The sequence below is a fragment of the Hemicordylus capensis genome, chromosome 17 (assembly GCF_027244095.1).
Source record: "Hemicordylus capensis ecotype Gifberg chromosome 17, rHemCap1.1.pri, whole genome shotgun sequence".
Taxonomy (NCBI): domain Eukaryota; kingdom Metazoa; phylum Chordata; class Lepidosauria; order Squamata; family Cordylidae; genus Hemicordylus; species Hemicordylus capensis.
In genome coordinates this window covers 8,836,187-8,859,705 of record NC_069673.1, presented here as the reverse complement: position 1 = coordinate 8,859,705, position 23,519 = coordinate 8,836,187, and the positions used below count along the sequence as shown (strand labels likewise).

Below are 23,519 nucleotides of genomic sequence, written 5' to 3'. Positions count from 1 at the left end.
TTGAACCCGGGACTTTCTCCATACAGGCTGGTGCCCTGGCTACTGAGCTACAGCCCTTCCCCTAAGGAAGGAAAATTAAGAGCCTGTCCTAGCTCTTGACCAGCTGTTTGGGTTTTCGGTTGGCAGGAAACTCAAACTCCTTCCTTTCTATTGAGGAGAGCTGGTCTTGCGGTAGCAAGCATGAATTGTCCCCTTTGCTAAGCAGAGTCTGCCTTGTTTGCATTTGAATGGGAGATGTGTGCGCACTGTAAGATATTCCTCTTAGGGGGCATGCCTGCTCAACCTTGGCCCTCCAGCAAATGGCCTACAACTCCCACAATCCCTGGCTATTGGACACTGGAGCTGGGGATTGTGGGGGTTGTAATCCAGCCACCTAATGGCGCAGCGGGGAAATAACTTGCCTAGGGAGCAAGAGGTTGCTGGTTCGAATCCCCGCTGGTTTGTTTCCCAGACTAGGGGGAACACCTATATTGGGCAGCAGTGATACAGGGAGATGCTGAAACAACAACAACAACAAATATTTATATTCCGCTTTTCAACAAACATTTCCAAAGCAGTTTACATAGAGAAATAAATAAATAAGATTGATGAAAGGCATAATCTCATACTGCACGGGAGATGGCAATGGTAACCCCCTCCTGTATTCTACCAGAGACAACCACAGGGCTCTGTGGTCGCCAGGAGTCAACACCAACAACTACTTCTTCTTCTTCTTCTTCTTCTTCTTCTTCTTCTTCTTCTTCTTCTTCTTCTTCTTCTTCTTCTTGTTATTATTTTTACATTTATATCCTGCTCTTCCTCCAAGGAGCCCAGAGCGGTGTACTACATACTTGAGTTTCTCCTCACAACAACCCTGTGAAGTAGGTTAGGCTGAAAGAGAAGTGGCTGGCCCAGAGTCACCCAGCTAGTCTCATGGCTGAATGGGGATTTGAACTCGGGTCTTCTTTACTTTAGTCCCAAACCAGCTGAGGGGCCAAAGTTGAGCAGGCCTGTCCTAGGGGATGAGGCCACTCTGGGAAGAGCATCTGAGGTTCCAAGTCCCCTCCCTGGCAGCATCTCTAGATAGGGCTGAGAGATGCCTGCCACCTTGGAGAAGCTGCTGCCAGTCTGGGTAGACAACGCTGAGCTAGATGGACCGAGGGTCTGACCAAGGGGTAGAAGGCAGCTTCCCATGTTCCTAGAGTAGGAGTGGTGTGTGGGAAAGCATTCAAAACTGGTATCCTCCCAGCTGCAGGCAGAAGTGGTGGGATCTATCCCCCCACCTTAGCCTCCCTCCTGGGTTTCTCTTGCTTGCCTAGTCATTGGCTCACATTGGCTGGAGCCAAGACGAGGTGAACCATTTGCTAACAAATCACCAGTTTGCACCCGGGGACGGAACCTGTTCCCCTCGCTGGGTCAGCCCCCTGCAAAGTCCCGTCCATCTGGCTTGTCTCTTGGTCAAGGAGACGTTTTCCCATCATGCATGGAGTGTCTTGGCTCTCTCCTGTTCTCTGGGTTGGAGTCATTTCCAAAGCCTCACACGCTTCTCCTGTGCCATAGTTCACACCAGAAGTGTCAGGTCTGTCCTGCGATTTCTGGGGGCGTAGTTTCCAGTGGCGGTTTGGCTGTTCCCACCCAGCATTACCCACAATCCTTCTCTCTGCCCGGCTTCCCGAAACACGAAGCAGCTGACCAAACAAGCAGAAGACCTTTTCAGACAGGAGGCAGTTACTTTGCTGATCAGCACTTTCCGGCGTTGATGGCAGGCCTGTGTTTCCCATAATGTTCTTCCCTTCTGGTGCTTAGTAGTCCATAAATTTGGTTTTGTGTGTGTCTGTGTGTGGTTTTTGGGTTGTTTGGGTGTTTTTTTTTTTAAATTGAAAAACCCTTCGTTCTGTGAAGGTCTTCAAGTAAAGAAGTGTTGCTGTTTCTTCTGGTACAGATTGCATTGCTAGTCCCTGCTCGCTGAAAAATTGCTTGCAGAGTTTGATGTATTATATGCATTTATTAGCTACTTTTCAGCTGAATAAGCTTTCAAAGCAACTAGCAAAAATAGTAATAAATAAAGGTTTTACACAAACGTTCAGGCGTTAGCCAAGTTATTCTTGGGCGGCCTCAGGTGGCTGTTAAATGGTCAGAGAGTGATTATGGGCTCGCCCAGAAGGTGGTAAAACTTGGGGAGACATCTGCAGTCGTCACAATGCCTGGCACGTGTTGTTAGCACTAGATAAATGCTTACTAGTTCTTTCTGAGTGACTGCCTGGGAAATCCCCAAGTTCTTGGTTGGGCATGAAAAGCAAAGTGGGGCATTTGCATACAGTGTGCATTCCTTGAGTGGGAAAAACCGCACACAGTTGCACTGTTGATTTCTTTCGCTGGAAAGAAAGGCTTGCAATGTTTTGAAATGTGTTCCCTTCCAAGCTTGAATGGGGCTTAGACAAATCTGTGGTCTGCCGGTGGCTACTAGTCCTGATGGCTAGAGGCCACCTCCAGCCTCGGAGGCAAGATGCCTCTAAATACCAATTGCGAGGGAGAGACAGCAGGAAAGAGGGCATGCCCTCAGCTCTTGCCTGTGTGCAGTGTTCCCTCTAACAGGGATTCACAGACATTGTTGACTCTCTCTCTATTGTGTCCGACTCTGGGTCACTCTATGGATCAACTCCATGCCGTCCTGTCTCGGACAGCTTCCTTTAAGTCCACCATGGTCATTCCAGTGTCATTTTTTATAATATCCAGCCACCTATTGTTGACTACAACTCCCATAATTCCCAAGCAAAAGCCATTGCAGCTGGGGATTCTGGGAGTTGTAGTCAACAACATCTGGGGATCCCTCTTAGAGGGATCACTGATTGTAGGTTTCCCCGAGGCGTCTGCTGGGCCACTGTGGGGAACGGGGCTGGACTGGATAGGCCTTGGGCCTGATCCAGCAGGGCTGTTTCTATGCTCTTAAGCTGAGTGAGGGAGCTGGGGCTATGGGAGTGTGGTCAGTGGGAGGGGGGCGTTGGTCTCAAAGCCTTAAGGCAACCAAACGAATGTCTTCAGTGCATGTGGGTACATCTGGCAACATTTCCAAGATGTGAGCGGTCCACGTGATCTCTGCTGCTCCTGTTGGACTTGGGTTCTCACTGCTGGGGAAGGCTAGGCTTTTGGCTTGGTAGGGAGTGGACCAGTATCCCTTCAACGTATGTGCATGTCACAAGAGTTTGACAGTGGGATAGGCGGCCTTGGTCCTCTGGCTGTTGTTGAGCTCCTTTGCATGCAGAAGGTCCCTGGTTCGATCCCTGACGGCATCTGGGGGAGGCTGTACAGACAGGACTTCTACGCCCAAATCTCCTTGAGAAGAGCATGTGTGCGTTCACACACCAGCCATACTTACCCAGAAGTCCCTTCGAGATCCCTGGACCCACTGCGCACACAAATCGGGCTTTGTCTTGCGAACTATAGTTTATCTCAAGGTATTTCTGGGTTTTAAAAATGCTGGCTGCAAATAGGGAGAAGCACTGCCATAGAATCGTTCGCATGATAAGAGAGATACTCTCTTTACATATGCAAATGTAGCTCTTCATCTGCTAACTCTCTCCCCCCTCCCCCTCCCCATTGGCTAGAAGGAAAACATGGAGGCATGCCATGTGAATCAAAATGAAACCTGAGAGCAGAGGGGAGGGGCTGCTTCCCTCAATGCCGCAAGTGTGATTCGAAGGGGCTTCGCTCAACACTTACCCCGAAGCATGAAGCCATGTGCGGATAACTCCCTGGTCGGACTGGGAAAGACTCCTGTCTGAAACTCTGGATAGCCAGTTCTAGTCCGTGTAGGCAATTCTGAGCTCGACAGACCAATAGTCATTGTTAGCTCTTATTGATGAGGCTGTAGCTCAGCGGTAGAGCATCTGCTTTGCTTGCAGAAGATTCCCGGTTCAATCCCTGGCAGCATTTCTACGTAGGGCTGGGAAGGACTCCTGCCCGATACCTTGGAGAGCTGCTGCCTGTCCGAGAATACTGAGCTAGACGGACCAATGGTTCAACTCGGTCAAAGGCAGTTTCCTATCTTCCTAACAATTCTGACATGTTCTCTTTATGGAAGGCTGAAATTATAAATGGGAGTCTGAGGTTATAAGAAGTAGTAGCTTACCTAAGTCATAAGCAGAACCCTCCTGGATCTGGCCTAAAATCCAGCATTTTTCCGTGTACTCTTCCCCAGAATGGCCTACCAGATGCTACCAGGGAACCGCATAAGCCCGGGCTTCTCAGACTTGGGTCTCCAGATGTTTCTGAGCGACAGCTTCCATTATCCCAACCACAACGGCCATACGCGGAAAATTGGTACCCTACACTGGCTCTTGCTTTCTGTCCCAGATCTGCCACAGATCTGCCGGGTTGGTGGCTGAGCCAAAATTTCTGCCAGGGTTTCCCAACTCATGCTCTGAATCACTGTGCCTAATGGTATAGGCCAGCTGAACAGGAATTAACCAGCGCTCGCTCCAATTCTCTTCATCGGTGTGCGGAACGAGTTTTGTTCTGGGCAGCAGTATCAAAGCAGTGTGAACGAACGTGCATTCAGAGTGGGGCCTTCCTAACTCAACCTGAGCGGGATCTAAAATTAACTGAGCAGATATTTAAAAAACTTAGAAGCAACACAGGGCCCCACCCTTTTGAGTGTGAGCCTGAAGCCGTTGGCTAAGTTGTGGGATTAGTTCCTTCCTTCCTTCCTTCCTTCCTTCCTTCCTTCCTTCCTTCCTTCCTTCCTTCCCTTCCTTCCTTCCTTCCCTTCCCTTCCCTTCCCTTCCCTTCCCTTCCCTTCCCTCCCTCTATGTAAACCACTTTGATTGAAAAGCAGTATATAAATATTCACATATATATAAATACGTTGGGTATCCCTTATCTGAACTGCTCGGGACCAGAAATGTTCCGGATTTTGGACTTTTCTGGATTTTGGAATATTTGCATTCTGTAATGAGTTATCTTGGGCATGGGATCCAAGTATAAACTCGAAAGGTTACTATACACTGTATTTTTAAAAGGTTTTTATTTAAAGTATAAAACAAATAAGCATTGAATTTACGATAACAGGTAGCTGTAAATGTAATGAAAACTAATTGCGAGAAAATTTTCAATGCAATAATGTTGCTGGTCATGTTAGACGCAAACATGGCATTTTGGTGGAGATGAAATTCAGATTTCATGTGAAAATAATGTTATGTTAGTGCTGCGGGCGCACACCGTGGTGGTTTCTGGATTTTGGAGCATTCCAGATTTTGGATGTCCGTATTAGGGATACTCAACGTACGTGTGTGTGTGTGTGAACATAGGAACATAGGAAGCTGCCATATACTGAGTCAGACCATTGGTCCATCTAGCTCAGTATTGTCTTCACAGACTGGCAGCAGCTTCTCCAAGGTTGCAGGCAGGAATCTCTCTCAGCCCTCTCTTGGAGATGCTGCCAGGGAGGGAACTTGGAGCCTAGATGCTCTTCCCAGAGCGGCTTCATCCCCTGAGGGGAAGATCTTCCAGTGCTCACACTTCTAGTCTCCCTTTCATATGCAACCAGGGCAGACCCTGCTTAGCTATGGGGACAAGTCATGCTTGCTGCCACAAGACCAGCTCTCCTCTGTGTGTGTGTATTTTCTTGAGGGCAGTTCAAAACTGAGACAGTGTCTGTGGCCACTGAATTTCTGGCTTGCGTCAGCTAGAAAGAGACTGTAAGGACAGGGGGAGTTGCCTTCTTCTACTGAGTCAGACCCTTGGTCCATCTAGCTCAGTATTGTCTACATTGGTTGTCAACCATGACCCTGATTGTTGTATCTCCAAAAGTCGAAAACTGGGGCAGTGGTTTACCAAGGACAGGGACCAGGAAACATTGGATGCCACCTTAGACGATCAGTCCGTTGAACTCAGTCTTGTCTACACTGACTGGCATCAGGCAGGAGTCTTTCCCAACCCAACTTGGAGGTGCTGCCAGGGTTTGAACCTGGGACCTTCTGCATGCAGAGCATATAAATGCCCTTAGACTGAGCTACGGGCCCATCCTCTTAAGGGGCGACAGCACTCACATGTAGTCTCCCATCGCAATGAAAACCAGGGCAGGCCCTGCTTTGCAAAGGGGACAATGCTTGCTCTCTACTGCAAGATCAGCTGTCTTCCTGTACCCTGACACAGTTAAAGGAAGAAGGAAGACAAGTCTATAATCTCTGGGCAGAGAGGAAGGAGAGATGTACAGTTTTGGCCCCATGAAGTTTATATAGGGCTCACAGCCAGTAAGAAGGCAGGGCTTGGGAGCCAATCAGAGACTATCTTGAAGGTGCAGGAAATGATGAATTGGTTCTACTGCTGCTTGGGTGACCCAGTGACTTCTGCTCTTAGCCCTGTAACGGAACGACCCAAATGCTTCTCATAAGGGCTGCTGACACCTGATATCCCGACTGCGGGATAGTGCAGTAGGCTGGATTTCGCCTCTCGCCCCTTTGTGGTGTCAGAAAAATAAAGTACTTTTTTGGATGTTGAACTGCAGCTGGCAGGCTTTCAGCTCCACATTAAACACGGTTGCATTTGGTAGTGAATTGTGTGCTTGGCTAGCATTCAGGGCTCATCTTTGCCGTCATCGGCTTCTCCATCCTTTTCCATTTGCTCTACCAAAGAGGCCAGCCTGTCACTTTGGCTGTCCATACGGTGGATTAGCAATGGCCACTGGCGGGCGAGCACTCCAAGAAAGTGCCACAAGGCTGCAGCCGCTTCAGATGGTGGCCCGTTGTGATTTAATGCCCAGGAATCCTCTGGAAGCATCTGGACAGGAGGAGAGCAAACTCAGAGCAGCTTCTTTCTTTTTTGTCATTTGGGTTCTGTTTGAAGAGGCTCGCAGCAGGGGAGATCCGTTTGAATAAGAATCAGCTTGTCTTAAGGGTTGATTTCCACCCCCTTGTCCAACAGTTTCCCACAGCTGCTGCAGTAGTCGCTGCTCAATAGGGAACATTTTGCAATGAACATTCAAGCAGATAGTGCAGGAGGGGAGGTTTGCACAGTCGGGGTGGGAGGGGAAGGAGAAAATTCGGCTTCCTGCTGAATTCCATCTCAAATGGAATTCTGGGCGAAATTTGTGGTTCTGCTTAAGGGAGAATTGCGTTCTGGAACTGTGGGAGCACAATCCATAGTGCCTTATTGTCGCCTCCTTTGCAGTCATTCACGAAGAGCTCTGCTTTGGGGGGTACCTGCAAGACTAAAGAACCTGTGATGCAGTGCAAAGGAGTGAAGTGTGTGAAAACGTTTAGCAGCACCCAAACTGCTCACCAGTTTGCTGGTGTTATTCCTGCCAACAGGCCTTCTTGACTCGGCCTTTGCATGGCATTTCTTGTAGCGTTTTTTTTTTTTTTAAGTGTGAACACCAAAAAGAAAATGGTGTAAATTTATGTGTGTGTTTCATTCTTTTGAACAGGGGCAGAAAGGTTATCCAGGCCCACCAGGTCATCCTGGAGACCAGGTGAGTGGGGTTTTGTTGTTGTTCTTAAATCGGTTAAAAATCTGACGGTGACTTAGGATCAAATTAGGTGTGCGCGCAAGCATGTGCCTTGGGGTGTCCTCCGAACCAGAAGGACACAAGAGTGAGTGAGACGGTAACTCGTTCTCCTTTTCCATTCACTGGTCCAAAATTGCCCTCTTTCAGGCAGGATTTGCCCCCGGAAAGTTAATCTCCCTGTGCTGCTGTCCTCTCCAGATCTGGGGGACCCAGTGGCTGTGTTTCATGAAGTGAGCACCGCCTTCAGTTTGGACATGCCTCTGCAGCATGCGTTAGCGTGCATGTGTGTAGCCTGAACCTTAAAATCCATGCTGATTTGGAAGCTTGTGTCCTTCTGCCCAGAACATAATGGAAACAATATCCATCTCTGAAATCGAGTCATTTGCAGGGCTGGCTCCAATTATTGGCTTGACCTATGGCCCCAACCACCATCTCATCAAACTACTGCTACTACTATTAACATACCACTTTTCAACAAAAGATTCCAAAGCAGCTTACATAGAGTAATAAATAAAATAAAATAAAATAAAATAAAATAAAATAAAATAAAATAAAATAAAATAAAATAAAGATGGCTCCTTGCCCCCAAAGGGCTCACATTCTGAAAAAGAAACCTAAGATAGACACCAGCAACAGCCACTGGAGGGACGCTGTGCTGGGGACGGATAGGGCCAGTTGCTCTCCCCCTGCTCAATAAAGAGAATCGCCACTTTAAAAAGGTGCCTCTTTGCCCAGTTAGCAGGGAACAGTTTGCAGCATAGTACTGACTTTTCATTATCCCCTCTCCCAGTTGCCATTTATTTGTTACACTTATATATTCCACCTTTCAAGGTGATATATGCACAGTTCCCAGATGGCCACCTATCTAGCTGCAGGTTAGACCTTAGCTTCCTCCCTATGGGGTATGCTTCAGCTGTAACCCATCCCTTCCCAGCATCTTATAACCCAGGAGTTCTCAAACTTGGGTCCCCAGATTATGTTGGACTACAACTCCCGCACAAGAGGAGAGTTGGTCTTGTGGTCATGAGTGTGAATTTCCCCCCTTTGCTAAGCAGGGTCAGTCTTGATTTGCATATGAATGGGAGACTCTATGGTGAGCACTGCACGATATTCCCCTTAGAGGATGCAACCTTGGAGAAGCCGCTGCCAGTCTGTCTAGACAATACTGAGCTCGACGGACCAAGGGTCTGACTCAGTATATGGCAGCTTCCTCTGTTCCTGTGATGGGGCCATAGCTCTGTGGCAGAGCATCTGCATTGCACGCAGAAGGCTGCAGGTTCAGTCCCTGGCAGCATCTCCAGATAGGGCTGAGTGAGACTCCTGCCTGAAACCTTTGAGAGCTGCTGCCAGTCAGTGCAGACCATGCTGAGGTAGCTGGACCAAGGGTCAGTATATGGCAGCTTCCTATGGCCCCATCATCATCCCAAGCCACAGTGGCCTTTTTTGTAGCCTAACAACATCTGTGGATCCAAGTTTGAGAACTCCTGCTATCCTTTATTTCTTCCCTACCATTTTGTTGCAATAAAACCCCCACCGTTACTCCCACAACTCGAACGCACTAGTCCCAAACACAGTTGCAGATCTACAAAAAGTTGATTTTGGCATTGCGCTTGGACAGCATCCTGAAGGTTCCTCTCCCACTGGAGCGTCTGGCCTTTTTTTAATGTCCCAGGAGCCCGAATAAGGAGGAGCCACGAATGCCCTGTGCTCTGTTCCCCTCTACAGAGGTGGGACTTCTGTCTCTTCCTGCAAATGGTGCCATCAAATCGAGTGGAGAAGCTCCACACACAGGAGCTGTCTGTGTGCCTTGGAGCACACGTGAGGCTCTGAGCTGGGGGGGCCACTTAGCTGAATCAACACCCTTTCCCAGGATTTGGCTGGAGTAGTCTGGGTTTGTTTACTCCTCGGACTCTTTCAGCATCACGTGGCTGTCGATCCACTGCGGGTGAAGTGTGGGCAGACTTGACTTGAGGATTTTCAGGTTTTTAATTTTGTGTTAGGGAAAAAGCTATATCTTTATATTAGCTCCCCCCTGCCCCCCCCAGCAGTGCATTAATATCACAGCTGGGTTGGACTGAATCGCTTCTTAGGGAACGAGGCAGTAATTTGATTTTCTCCTACGCTCACCCCACCTCTTTTCTGTTTGGATAAGTGTGAAGCCTGCATCTTTTTCTTTTTCTTTTTAAAGTCTAATGAATGGCGGAGTTTGTTAAGACTGATGTGAAAGAATATTATACTGTACATCAGTTTATTCAGGATGAAGCCTTCCAAGCATCACTGCCAGGAGATGATTATAGGAAGCTGCCTGTTACTGAGTGAGACCATTGGTCTGTCCTGCTTGGTATTCCCGACACTGACCGGCAGCTACTTTAAAGGGGATTGTTTTAATTTATTTATCTATCTATCATACTTGTATACCGCCCCAAACTCCTGGAGGAGACGTCTGTTGTCAAGTCTGCCGGCATCTACTAGTCATGATGGCTTTATGCTGCCTGCAGATACAGGGTGACACTAAGGGTCATAGGGACATAGGAGGCTGCCATATACTGAGTCAGACCATTGCTCTATCAAGCTCAGTATTGTCAACACAGACGGGCAGAGGCTTCTTCAAGGCTGCAGGCAGGAATCTCGCTCAGCCCTATCTGGAGATGCTGCCAGGGAGGGAATTTGGAATCTTCTGCGTGCAATGCATATGCTCTACCACGGGGCTATGGCCCCATCACAGGAACATAGGAAGCTGCCGTATACTGAGTCAGACTCTTGGTCCATCGAGCTCAATATTGTCTACACAGACTGGCAGCAGAGAAATAAAGCGCCGTACCATGCTCTGCAGGTCTCCAGCACCGTTCCCTTAGAGGAAATTCCAGATGTTGTTGACTACAATTCCCAGCATCCCCAGTTGCAGTGGCCTTTGGCCGGGAATTATGGGAGTTGTAGTCAGCAACATCTGGAATTCCCTCTTAGAGGAAACATAGGTCTCCAGCTGTCCAGCAATGCCACCCCAAGCCCCCAATTTTGGCATTTCCTATGATAAATAGTGGGATTTAAAAACAAAAAACAGAAGAGTTACAAAATGGCGCCTGGAAATGACCTCGGCGGTCATTTCTGGCCACCCAGGAATGGTGGATAGGCGAATTTTTAAGCTTTAAAAAACCTGCATATACCAAGTTTGGGTCTCCCGTGACAAACCGCGGATACACGAAACGGCGGGTGTGTGGACCGTGGGTAACAAGGGCCACCTATATTTATTTTTAAATGACTGGGGTCTGTAATAGGATTTAATCTTCCTTTTTCTTTCCTTTTTTTTTTAAACAGGGTGAACGAGGACTTGCTGGGAATCCAGGTGCCAAAGGTTATCCTGGCAGGCAGGTGCAGTAAATCTTACCGTGCTGTGCACAGCATAGGGATTTGGGGGGTGCAGGTAGTTGATCGCAGTGCCCCACAATGAGCAAAGCCTTAAAATCAGGCCACAGTGGGCTTCCTCCTGGAACTCTTGTCCTTGACGCGGGCCTAGTTGTCACCCAAGAGATCAACCTGACCTGGAGACTGGAGTGTCAGAACAGAGCTTACAGGACTCAATTCTCTTCCCATGTCCCAACTCACCCAACCCAAAAAATTCTCTGCACATGGACAAGTAGCACGTCAAGGATTCTAGCCTCGCTTTCCCCATATGATACTTTTGTATGTGCAGATGTAGCCCAGTGAATCTGCCTGACGTATGGGGTACAAGCTCTACGTATAAATAAAACGACTCACAGAAATTGTTCTTCCATTGATGTTGGACTTGTAACACTCCCCCACTCTCCGCAATCTGGCCAACCTTCTATTTTGTTTGATGAGGAGTTCCATGTATCTCAAAGGTTTGCATCCTTTTTTCACCAACAGAAGTTGATTTAAAGGTGGGAAGGAATGGTTTCTTTCTCTGGTCCTCCGGGACCAATACAGCACAGCTGTCAATACCAAACTCTTCAGTTTCAGGAATGTTTATTTTCCTGACTTGATTTTTATTTTTATTTTTAACTACTTGTTACTTCTGTCAGTTGGTGTTGGCTTTGCACTGCTGTGGAAAAAGTGGAGGCATTGGCTGCTCTCTGGTTCATGTGCTGGATACTGAGTTGTTAACCTTGGCCTGGTGTTGGGGGAGGAGGAGGAGGAGGAGAAGAAAAACTCTGCCAAAGATTCTTGAGCCAGAAAGGGCAGCACTTAATTGTGGGGTCAAGGGGCATAGCCACCATTGGACGACTGGGTTCAAAGAACCTGGGCTGCCACCCTTCAGGGGCCGCGCCTCGCGGTCCCAACACCCACCCACCCCCGCGTCTGACATCAGATGTGGGAGGGGGGATGGTTATTTTTTGTTGTTGTTATAGAGGAAGCTGCCTTCTGAGCCAGACCATGGGTCCATCTAGCTCAGAATTGCTTACACTGATTGTCAGCAGCTCAGATGGGACTTTCCCAGCCCTACCAAGGACCTGTTGCCATGAAAACTGGTGCTCTGGCATGGAGCTACTGCCTCTTTATAGTGGTAGAGTCTATCCTGATGCTCAGAGCCCCACAAATTTAGGCTTGGCTCTCCACCCAGCCATCTTTTGTGGTCACCACCAATCCCCTTGCTTCTCTTAGATCCCTTTCTGGCACATGGGCAGAAGGCTTAGGAGAGCAGTGGGTGTCCTGTCACTTGTCCTGGGATATGGAGAGGGTAAGAGACAGGGGGAGCCCCTTCCTATGGCTCTTCGGGGATCCCTGCTGTTGCTTAACTTCTCAAAGATGACAGTGGAAATGAGACCTCTGGGAAGAGATCTCTGCGGTGCTTGGTGTCCTGCTTGCCAGGGGGCTGGGGGCAGCTGCCACTGCCCCCACTGCCACTCCCCCCCCCACCTGGTGTGCAGGAAAGTTTGTAGGCTAGAGTTGGCTGGCTGGCTCCCAACATCCCTCTAGGAACGGGGTGCACTTTTTGGTGCTGGATACCTGGAGCCACCTAATGGCGCAGCAGGGAAATGACTTGACTAGCAAGCCAGAAGTTGCCAGTTCGAATCCCCGCTGGTATGTTCCCCAGACTATGTGAAACACCTATCTTGGGCAGCAGCTGCAATACAGGAAGATGCTGGAAGGCATCATCTCATACGGAGATGGCAACAGTAAACCCCTCCTGTATTCTACCAAAGACAACCACAGGGCTCTGAGGTCGCCAGGAGTCGACACCGACTCAACGGCACACTTTACCTTTACCTGGTGATGGGCAGAGATACTTCTCGGTACATCGCCCAAGAGCTTAAGATATGGGGCTGTGTGTATCTGTGCGTGCCATATTGCAATCTGATCCTGGCTCTGCTTTCATGCTCCACATGCTCCCCCGTTGTAGCTTAGCAGCTCTGAGATGGAGTTGGAATGAGCTCCCGGGGCCGTTTGAATGCAATTTCTGCAGAGTCATCTCCCCACAACAATTAGGGGGTTTGTTTTTGAATGCCTATTATTATTGTCTCGAAAATTTTCTTTGTAGCGATCTCTTGGACGGGCTCCCAAGACGTAGAGGGGCCTCTATCCTGGCACTGTTTGCCAGAGTTGAAAGTTGTGACATCTCCACATTTATCTGTCTCTTCCCCCCACCCCTCTCCCTCTTTTTCTCCTCTTGTGTTTCAGGGTTTACCTGGACCTATAGGAGGGCCTGGTCCAAAAGGCAGCCGGGTAAGTGAGAGGCAGTTATTGCTGTTGTCGTCTGCACCTACGTCCCCTTCATCTTGAAGGCCTAAGTAATATGCGTGAGGTAGAATTGTGTTGAAGGTACCCAGTTCCGTGGTTTAAAAAACACCCAGAAGCTGTTCCAGAATGGGGCCGCTTTAAGTGGAGGGGCATCCAAACCACCTGCCCCTTCACCAGCTGCTTTCTCCGCGGTGTGTTTCCCCTTGTAAATGTGCATCTAGAGCCCACAGGGTGGGGCAAAGCAGCCGTGGACATGAGATGGTTTAGAGAAGCAGATTTATTTGTTTTATTTTCTTATCTCTATTTACTTTATTTGTTGCATTTCTGTACCGCCTTTCTGCCTTGACCAAGGCAGCCAAAGTGGCCTACGATATTAAAGAGCAAAGAAATGACAGAAGATTAAAAGCACTGTGGTCTCAGGCTGTTGCTCTTTTCAGGAGCTGAGGATAAGATCTCGCTGGCCTGGACATCCCCTTTCTTGACTTTTTTCTCAGGGCACACTGGTCTGGCAGTACCATTTACTGCCCTTTGTCCAAAGACCCCGGGGCAGTTGGTTGGTTTGTTCGTTCGATTTCTATACCGCCCTTCCAAAAATGGCTCAGGGCGGTTTACACAGAGAAATAATAGACAGATAAGATGGATCCCTGTCCCTGAAGGGCTCACAATCTAAACAAGATACAAACCATTCAATAAGAGCAGAACACATCCAGCTAACAGTTTAAAAAGAGCAAAGGACGGCTCATTGGCACAAAACCTGCCTAAAAAGGGAAGCCTTCACTTTCCTCCAGACAGCTGGGAGCGAGGGAGCAGCCCTGTGGGTCTCGGCCCAGAGCGGGTTCCACATGGCTCATGCAGAGCAGAGCCCTCCCAGCCGATCTAGTCAGGCGGGTAGATTCAGCTGAGAGCAGATGGTCCCTAAGGTAATCCGGGGCCCAAGCCGTTTAGGGCTTTAGAGGTAATATCCAGTACATAGGAAGCTGCCATATACTGAGTCAGACCATTGGTCTATCTAGCTCAGTATTGTCTTCACAGACTGGCAGCGGCTTCTCCAAGGTTGCAGGCAGGAATCTCTCTCAGCCCTGTCTTGGAGATGCTGCCAGGGAGGGAACTTGGAACCTTCTGCTCTTCCCAGAGTGGCTCCATCCCCGAAGGGGAATACCTTACAGTGCTCCCACATCAAGTCTCCAATTCATATGCAACCCGGGTGGACCCTGCTTAGCTATGGGGACAAGTCATGCTTGCTACCACAAGACCAGCTCTCCTCTCTTCTCTTCTCTCCTTCTCTCCTCTTCCATTGTACCCAGAAACAGACTTTACAGATGGCAGGGAAAGAGTTAAACCACCCCTCCCCAATTCTGCTCAAAATCACCCCTCCCATGCAAAAATTCAAAAATTGCTGGGGGGGGGCTTCTCCACACACACACGACATGGATTGCCACTAAATTATTCTGTGATTTATTGTGGTGCATAAATGTGTGTTTCAGCCCTACTGTGGGGGTGATAGTATCTACTATGATATACTGCAGGATGCAGCATTTTCGCTTCCTGGCCTTGTTAGGGTTTGCAAGCATCCCAGCAGTCATCATCCTAAGAGACGCAAGATGCTAGATCTCATGGTGGCAGAGAGATTTAAAAGGGCACAGGCCGCAGCGGAGATGTTTGCAGGCTAGACAGCAAGGGAGAGAGCCAGGGTGAATGCCCATTGGTGGGGGAAGGATCCATTTGCTCTCTGGAGCCAGGGTTTGCTCCTCGGTCCTCCCTGCTGACCTGGAATGAGGAACAGCTGGAGCCTGCTAGCTGCTGCTGTGAAAGGAAGCAGGAAAAGCTGGCTTGCCACTTGGGTGGAGATCCACGGGTCTGTGACTCCCAGCAGACTCCGTCTCCCTGAGCTGGCCTTGATTTGTAGGCCTGTGTTTCTCCATGCCCTGCACCCATAGGCCACACCAGGAAAAAAGTACCGTTTCTACCTGAATCGAAGGTAACTCTGGATTTAAGACAGCCCCCTTAAAAGGTAGAGGTTAAATATAGGTTATACCTGCATTTACTCAAAAGGAACAGGACTCTGAATTTAAGACGACCTCCTGATTTCTAATATCAAAAAACCTGGGGGAAAACTTAGTATAGGATTCAGGTAAATACAGTATTATGGGGAGGCAAAGAATGGGCAAAATGCCTTTCTGGGAGCAGGTATACTTAGCCACATGTTAGATTGCTGAAAGCAAAAAGGTAAAGGTTGTGCCGTTGAGTCGGTGTCTATTGCTGGCGAGCACAGAGCCATGTGGCTTTCTTGGCAGAATACAGGAAGGGTTTACCCTTGCCATCTCCCGCGCAGTATGAGATGATGCCTTTCAGCCTCTCCCTATATTTCTGCTGCCCGATATAGGTGTCTCCCATAGTCTGGGAAACGTACTAGCGCAGGGTTTCTTAACCTTGAGCCCCCAGATGTTGGACTACAACTCCCAGAATCCCCAGCCACAAAGGCCATGCCTGGGGATTCTGGGAGTTGTAGTCCAACAACATCTGGGGGCCCAAGGTTAAGAAAGGTTTTGGTCCAACCGCCTCCTGCAGGTTACTTCCCCGCTGCGCCATTAGGTGGCTGGCTGAAAGAAAACATTCTGCATATTTCAGTTAATGCTCCCATCCTAAAATATGGGGAGGAGAGCTGGTCTTGCTTGTCCCCTTTGCTAAGCCAATTATGCCTTGCTTTGTGTTTGGATGGGAGAGTATATGCGAGTGTTGTAAGGTATTAGCCTTAGGAAGGGAGCTGGAGCTGAGTGTAAGAGCATCTGCAGAGGTCAGTATCCTCATCTCGGAAGAGCCTAGGAGTAGAGCTGGTTTTCTGGAGCGAGCATGAATGGTCTCCTCTGCTAAGCAGGGTCTGCCTTGGTTTGCACTTGGATGTATGACCACATGCTAGTGCTGTAAGATATCCCTGTTACTGGATGGGGTTATAGCTCAGTGGTAGAGTATCCCCTTTGCTTGCAGAAGGTCCCAGGTCCACCCCTGCCTGTAACCTTGGAATGCAGCTGCCAGTCAGTGTAGATAGTCCTGACCTAGTTGGACCAAGGGTCCGGCTCGGAATAAGGCTGCTTCCTATATTCCTCTGCATCTTTATCCTGCCTTTTAGGACAGTGTCCTTCCAAGGTGGCTAACAAAAATCAGTACACAGACATAAAATCCATGATGGTGATCAAACTGTCAAGCTACAACAGGTTTAAAATTGCCATTGCAAGAAGTTGGTTCAAAGCTTTGGGAAAGAGGAAACTTTTAAGCATGCACTCAGAAATCGGGAGAGCTGAGGCGCTTAATGAATCTCCCCAAGACAGGAATTCAGTCCTGGGATGCCACAACCCAAAAGGGTGTGCTCACCTCTGGGTTCTGCCCAACCAATTTGTGTTCAAGGTGGGGCTAAGAGCCAAAGCTGAGATGGCAGTCATAGGATGGCGGAGAGCTGGTCCTGTGGCAGCAAGCACGAATTGTCCCCTTTGCTAAGCAGGGTCCACCCTGGTTTGCATTTGAATGGGGAGACTACATGTGTGAGCACTGGAAGATATTTATTTCTCTTAGGGGATGGGGCCGCTCTGGGAAGAGCACCTGCAGGCTTGCATGCAGAAGGTTCCAAGTTCCCTCCCATCCTGGCAGCATCTCCAAGACAGGGCTAAGAGAGAGCCTCCTGCCTGCAGCCTTGGAGAAGCCGTTGCCAGTCTGTGTGGACAATACTAGGTTAAATGTTGTTGCTTTTAATTTATGTAAACCGCCTCGAGTCTAAGGAAGTCAGGTGGTCCATAAATTTGCTAAATAAATAAATGGACCAATGGTCTGACTCAGTATATGGCAGCCTCCTATATTCGTATGTCCTTGTGATGGACTGTGGGTCTGATCTGGCCATCATCCTCTCTTGTTCTGATTAGGACAGCCCCACGTTTTGTAAACAGGCACCAGGGACCCTTTTCACATCTCCATTCCTAGCGACATGCCAACATCTTGAAGCCACATGCCAGTGGCTGTATTGGGGTTGGTTCTCTGCAGTCTCCCTTGGCTGTGCTTGTCTAGTCGAGGGCTGAGATTTCTCATTGAGAAACAGCCTCTTATCTCCCGCCCCCGGTTTTTAAAAAAAAAATTATTTTAAAGAAAGAGAACTCTAGTTAACCGCCTCCCACTCCCCAACTGCAATTATAAATCATTGTGACGCTCCGAGCCAATAAATACGCCTCCTTCTCAGTCATTGTGCTCTTCTCTCCATGATCAGTAAATGCTACCAGCTGGCTCCCATCACCAGGGAAATTGCGAGCGATAAACAAAAGTTAACCCCGCCGGCCGTTTTCATTCTCGTACAAGGAAAGGGGGTGAGGGAAGGGGCTGATCAGCTGTTTAATATCCTGTAATGACAGGCTGTAACAGAGGCCGTCCTCCCAGCTGTATTTCTAACCCTCACCGAGGAAAAGAAGGGATTTCCATGCAGAAGAGTGAGGAGGAACCGTTGTTACAACAGTTAATTTCTAAAAATGGAAAGTGCTGGGACATATGCCTACCCTAGTCCCAGTCGTGCAAATGCGAGCTCAATGGTGACAGAAAGTTACTTTGTGTGTGCTCAGAGGCACTCTTGCTTTTATTTTTTTATTTTTTTAAATGAGTACCATTACTTATATACATTTCCCAGCAGGGTACAAAAATGTGAATGTATCAAATAGCAATGTTAAGCAAAACAAAACTTCCACCAAACAGCAAATAAAGGCAGGGTTCAGAAGTGAGCAGCAGAGTTTCGGCCAGTTTCTGGACCATGGAGTGTGCAGACAAGGTTCTGAGGGCCCAGAGGCAGAGGTCAGACCACGGTTGGGCTCCCAAAGACGTCTGTCCAGGGAGAAAGTAGGGAAGGGGAGGCGAGGCAGCCTGATTATTCAAGATGAAGAGTAGCTCAGACAGAGGGCCAGCCTGGCTCCTATTTGTTTCCCTTATCACCTGGTCTGGCTGGGCTGATGGGTGCAGTACCCCTTCTGGCCATCATCTGGGTGGCACTGTAGTGCAGCAAAGATAAGGGCTCTGCCTGAGAAGTGCCCCATTGGTGTAGGGACAGGCAGTCAGGCTTGGCCCCTTGAGGGTCTGGATCAAAACACGCCCCCTTCCTGGTGCCTTACAGGTTTTGAGAGAGGTGCCTGCCTGCCGAGCTCAAAGTCCTAGTATTTCCCCCTTATGGCCTTTAGACTGAGCGATTCTGCAGTCAGGTTGTGATGTCAGCGCTACTGGCAGTAACTTTAACTTTGCTAACCTGGATCCCAGCTCCGTTTCTCTCAGGTGCTCTCGGAACCAGCCCAGGTAAGGCCCCAGCCGGCTGACACCTTCCTTCCCGGAGTCCTCACGATCCCTGGTGTGAGGGTATGTGCCCTTGGACTACATCGTGGAAGCCAGCACCATGCAGTCCATGGGCATATACACTTGCCTCAAGGTTTATTTCATCGCGGCTGCCCCGGACCCAGCGCTGGAGGACGTTCCGTGTGTTCCCGAGGCACAGGACTTGACGAGACCCTTCAGGGGAGAGACAATGTGTTTGACTACCTGTTTCCTCTCTCTGTTCTCCTCCCCACAGGGGTACATCGGCCTGCCAGGGTTGTTTGGGCTGCCAGGTGCTGATGGTGAGCGAGTGAGTATTCCCAGGAGCGCGGGCCTCTTTCATTCACCCCCTTGGTGCCAGAGAGCAACATCCACTGCCGTCTTGGTCCTCTCATCTTTGTCTGTTCTCTGTCTTGGTGATGCCTTGTCCTTGAACTCCTTTGTCGAACATAAAGCTGCCTTCTGCTCTTGCCTTCTGCCCATCTTGTTTTCTCATCTCTGAAGAGAATAGGAGGAGAGCTGGTTTTGTGGAGCGAGCAGGAGTTGTCTCCTTTGCTAAGCCGGGTCTGCCTTCTTTTGCATTTGGATGGGAGCTGACATGTGAGCGCTGCAAGATATTCCCCTTAGGGGATGGGGCCATATCTCAGTGGAAGAGCATCTGCTTTGCATGCAGAGGGTCAACAGGTTCACTCCCTGGCAGCATCTCCAGGTGGGGCTGGGAGAGAGTCCCCCCTGAAACCATGGAGAGCCGCTGCTAGTCAGTGTAGACAACAGAGAAGTGTGTGAAATGAATTTTTCGATTCGTTTCGAATTAGAATTAAATTGTGAAAGTTCTGAAAATTCGATTCGACCCTGTTTTAGTGCCTTTTTTAACCAGTTGGGGCTGCATGGTTTAAAAAAGGTGCCAAATGGCTCTCAAACCGAATGGTGAAAATTCATTGCGGATTTGAATCGAATTGCCCTTTTAAGGGGTTTCTATTTGAATTCGAATCACCCAGATTCGAGTCATATCAATTTGAGTTCAAATCTATTTGCACATACCCAGTAGACCAGTGGTTTGACTCAGAATACAACAGCTTCCAGAGAAACTTGTCCTTTCTCATCTTCTTCCCAGTACAGCATTATTTATTAATAGTCAGTTTGGCACTGTAGGTAACCACTGGGTGGGAGTCAGAAGGTCAAGCTAGAGCCCGAAAAGACTCTCATTGCCCCGGGCAATTCCCAGCCTGAACAGGAAGCCTTCGTCGGACTGCAACTCGTATCATCCAGAATGGCCGGAGTTCACTGTGGCAGGGGAGGATGGGAGTTGTAGTCCAACAACAGCCCAAGGCTGAGAATCCCTGCTGAAAAGCCTTCAAGATGGCCAGTTGCTAGTCTGAGTGGGTGAAATATCCAGGAAACCCTTCACTACCGAGGGAGATGTTTCCTTCAGTGGTTCTGGTGGTTTAACACATAGCATTGGACAAGGATCAGAGAGACCCAAGTTCAAATCCCCGTTCAGCCATGGGACTCACAGAGTGGCTCTGGGTCAGCCACTTGTTTCTCAGCATAACATACCTCACAGGGTTGTTGTGAGGTTAAGAACCTAAGAACAGCCCTGTTGGATCAGGCCCAAGGCCCATCTAGTCTAGCATCCTGTTCTACACAGTGGCCCACCAGATGCCTCTGGGAAGCCCACAGGCAAGAGCTGAGGGCATGCCTTCTCTCCTTCTGCTACTCCCCTGTAACTGGTATTGAGAGGCTTCATGCCTCTGAGGCTGGAGGTGGCCTGTAGCCACCAGACCAGTAGCCATTAAGGATGTGCACGGAACTGCAGATGGCAGGGTGCAGTTGGGGTGCCATGTGAGAGAAGAGGCCCTGCTTTTGGAAGCCACCAAAGGTGAGGATACCTGGGGTGGTGTGTTGTAGGGGTTAGTGTGTCCAACTAGGACTGCGGAGACCTGGGTTCAAATCCCTACTCACATGAAACCCATGGGCCCCGTTCGCACGTAACGGGACACCAGAGTTGAATAGGGCAGAGGTTGGATTTCTTGTACGTCTGACTCCATAGAACTTCTGCCCTGTTGGAAAAGCGACGTGAGGTTTCCCTCCCCAAACTCCTATTTGAACTCTCGGTTTGTGGTAAGTTTCACTGCTCCTACTGGAGGTTAGCAGCCGGCTGCTGTACGTTCGATTGCAGAGGATTCTCTGAAACCAGAGTTGAGGGAGGAAGCGCCTCCTGATTGGCTGTCGCGGCTGCCCTTTACGCAAAGCAGGAAGCCCGGCAGCCAGTTCCTCTGCCCGCAGAGCCAGTTACCCCCATATCCCCTCCTCTCTGCAGTCTCCCTGACTGTAGTCGGGGTCCCGTGCGATACGTCTGACTGTGGGCCGGTAAGTGTGAGTGGGGGGAGAACCGCAGGTTCCATGTCAGGTGCAAATGTGGCTATGACCTGTGACCAATAACTCCCTCTCCACCTTGCCTACCGCACAATGTTGTTGTGAGGGTTCAGGGAGGGGGAATGCACTGCCCTGAGCTCTCCTTGGAGGAACGGTGGGGTTAAAAATGCATTGAATCCGGTGGATATTTATATACTGCTTTTCAACAAAAGCTCCTGAAGTGGTTTAAAATCGATATACATATATAAATAAAGATTCTCCCTGATCCCAGAGGGCTCACAATCTAAAAGAAGAAGAAGAGAAGAAACCTAAGAGAGACACCAGCAACAGCCACTGGACGGGTACTGTGCTGGGGACGGAGAGGGCCAGTTGCTCTCCCCCTGCTCAATAAAGAGAATCGCCACTTTAAAAAGGGGCCTCCTGGCTCAGTTAGCATAAGGCTGACCTTTTCGCATTCTCCATGAATGTGAAGCCCCACATGGGTTGGAATAGTCTTTAAAAACACACCTGTCCGGGATCCCAGGCAGAGATGTTTCCGGCCCCCTCCTCCATTTGACTGGTGATACGGGGGCTTGGACCTGGGACTTTCTGCATGGAAAGCACGTGCTCTACTTTGACATGTGGCCCCTCCCCAAAGGAGGAGGTGACAGAAAGGCTGGGTACCAGAAAGCATGCCAGTGGCTCTTTGGAAGAAGGTCCTTCCCTCTTTGCCTATCCGGCAGGGAGTGTACAGCATTGGCTCATGCCCCCGCCCTCACCCCCAGTTTTATCCTCACAATGGCCCGGTGGGATGAGTTAGGCTGAGAATGAGTGGCTGGCCCCAGCGCACCCAGTGAGTGTCATGGACGGATGGGGATTTGAACCCAGGTCTCCCTGCTGCAGCCCACCCTACCCTGCATCGGCTCTCCTGAGCACAGCTGCTCCACTCCATGCCTTGGGCAGATCCCCGGCCGTGGCGGCAAGGAGGCCGCTCCTTTGCGGACACGTCTGTGTGCATGGGAGGAATTTGCTGGGCCTTTGGAGCCATGGATGTAGTGCTTGCATAACCAAATCAGCAACATAAACAGAGGTTCTCCAGCGAGTGCCTTGGCTGCAGCCTCCCGCTGGTTCCAGACCAGTAGCTTCATTATTCCTCCTGCTAAGCTGGGTCTCCACTTCCTGGCCCTGGGTGGGGACGGGGCTGGCGTGTCCGTCTGTGCCGGAGCAAGGGGCAAGGCAGAGTTACCCTCCGAGGGCTACGCGGCTCCTTTCCCACTTCCCCTTGCAGCTGATGGGGAGCCGTGGACCTTCTGACCACCCTCCTGTTATTAGCCGTTCTTCATCCCTCCTCTCTCTCCTGCTTTGGGTTCCTCCCCCTCTCTTTCCAGCCTCCATCGGACTTTAACATTTCCCCCCCTCTGTCTGTTTGTTTTTCAGGGGACCCCTGGAGTTCCTGGCAAGAGGGGGAAGCTGGGTAGGCCGGTAAAGTTTTTCCTTGTCTATTATGCCGACTTTGTTTGCAATAAGGATGGGACTGGGGGGTGGTGGGCGGGGGTGGTTTGGAGGAGGGAGTCTTAACTGCTGTACAGTTCTGGTATTTCATTTCCCCCCCTGACGTTTGGATCCAGTAGCGAAGGGGAAGAAATGTAAAGTCTTCTGATGCTCCCTGTCACAGCCGACTGACCCGTATTTATCCAAATAGAAGATGACCCTGTATTTAAGACTACCCCCTTAAAAAGGAGGAAAGGAAAGGTTGTGCCGTCAGGTCGGTGTCGACTCCTGGTGACCACAGAGCCATGTGTGGATTTCTTGGGTAAAATACAGGAGGGGTTGACCATTGCCTCCTCCTGCGCAGTATGAGATAATGCCTTTCAGCACCTTCCTATATCGCTGCTGCCCGATATAGGAGTTTCTCATATTCTGGGCAACACACCAGTGGGGATTCAAACCCACAGCCTCCTGCTCTATAGACAGGTTACTTCTCTGCTGTGCCATTAGGTGGCTCCTACCCCCTTAAAAAGAGAGGTAAAATACAGGTTATATCTGCATTTACCTGAAAGGAATAGGACTTTGAATTTAAGGCAACCTCCCAGTTTCTAAAGAACCCTGGAAAAACCTCAGGTTCACCTGTGGTTGAGTCACAGGCATTCAACCAGCTATTTCTATTTACCTGAATCTATAAACACCAATATCACCAGCAGTGATATAGGAAGATGCTGAAAGGCATCATCTCACACTGTGCGGGAGGCGGCAATGGTCAACCCCTCCTGTATTCTACCAAAGACAACCACAGGGCTTTGTGGGTGCCAGGAGTCGACACCGACCCAACGGCACACTTTACTTTAGTCTTCATAAATCCAGTAGTTGGTTGAAATAAGGTGGTACCAGTTTCTAAATATTGGGGGCCGGGGGGGTGCTCCCCAGGTATAACTAGCAATATTTATATACCACTTTCTAACAAAAGTTCTCAAAGCGGTTTACATAGAAAATAAATAAAGATGGTTCTCGGTCCCCCCAAAGGGCCCGCAATCTGGGGAAAGGGGGGGGGACCCACAAGGTCGATACGATACCAGCAACAGCCACTGAAGGGATGCTGTACTAGGGCTGGAAAGGGACGTAGCTCTCTCCCTGGCAAATTAAGGAAAATCTAAAAACA

At 49.5% G+C, this 23,519-nt stretch overlaps 1 protein-coding gene across 6 annotated transcripts in view; it reads left to right on the top strand.

Annotated features, from left to right (window-relative positions):
• LOC128339079 (collagen alpha-1(XXVII) chain-like) overlaps positions 1-23,519 on the top strand; it is a 285,851-nt gene that overhangs the window by 108,692 nt on the left and 153,640 nt on the right. For all 6 annotated transcript variants that reach the window (XR_008312830.1, XM_053282602.1, XM_053282601.1 and 3 more), the window contains exons 11-15: positions 7,403-7,447; positions 10,799-10,852; positions 13,121-13,165; positions 18,765-18,818; positions 22,301-22,345. Coding sequence is in view for 5 of the 6 variants with exons in the window: in XM_053282602.1 (XP_053138577.1) it covers positions 7,403-7,447; positions 10,799-10,852; positions 13,121-13,165; positions 18,765-18,818; positions 22,301-22,345 (243 nt within the window). In the remaining variant the exon portion in view is untranslated. The remainder of the gene's footprint in view (positions 1-7,402; positions 7,448-10,798; positions 10,853-13,120; positions 13,166-18,764; positions 18,819-22,300; positions 22,346-23,519) is intronic.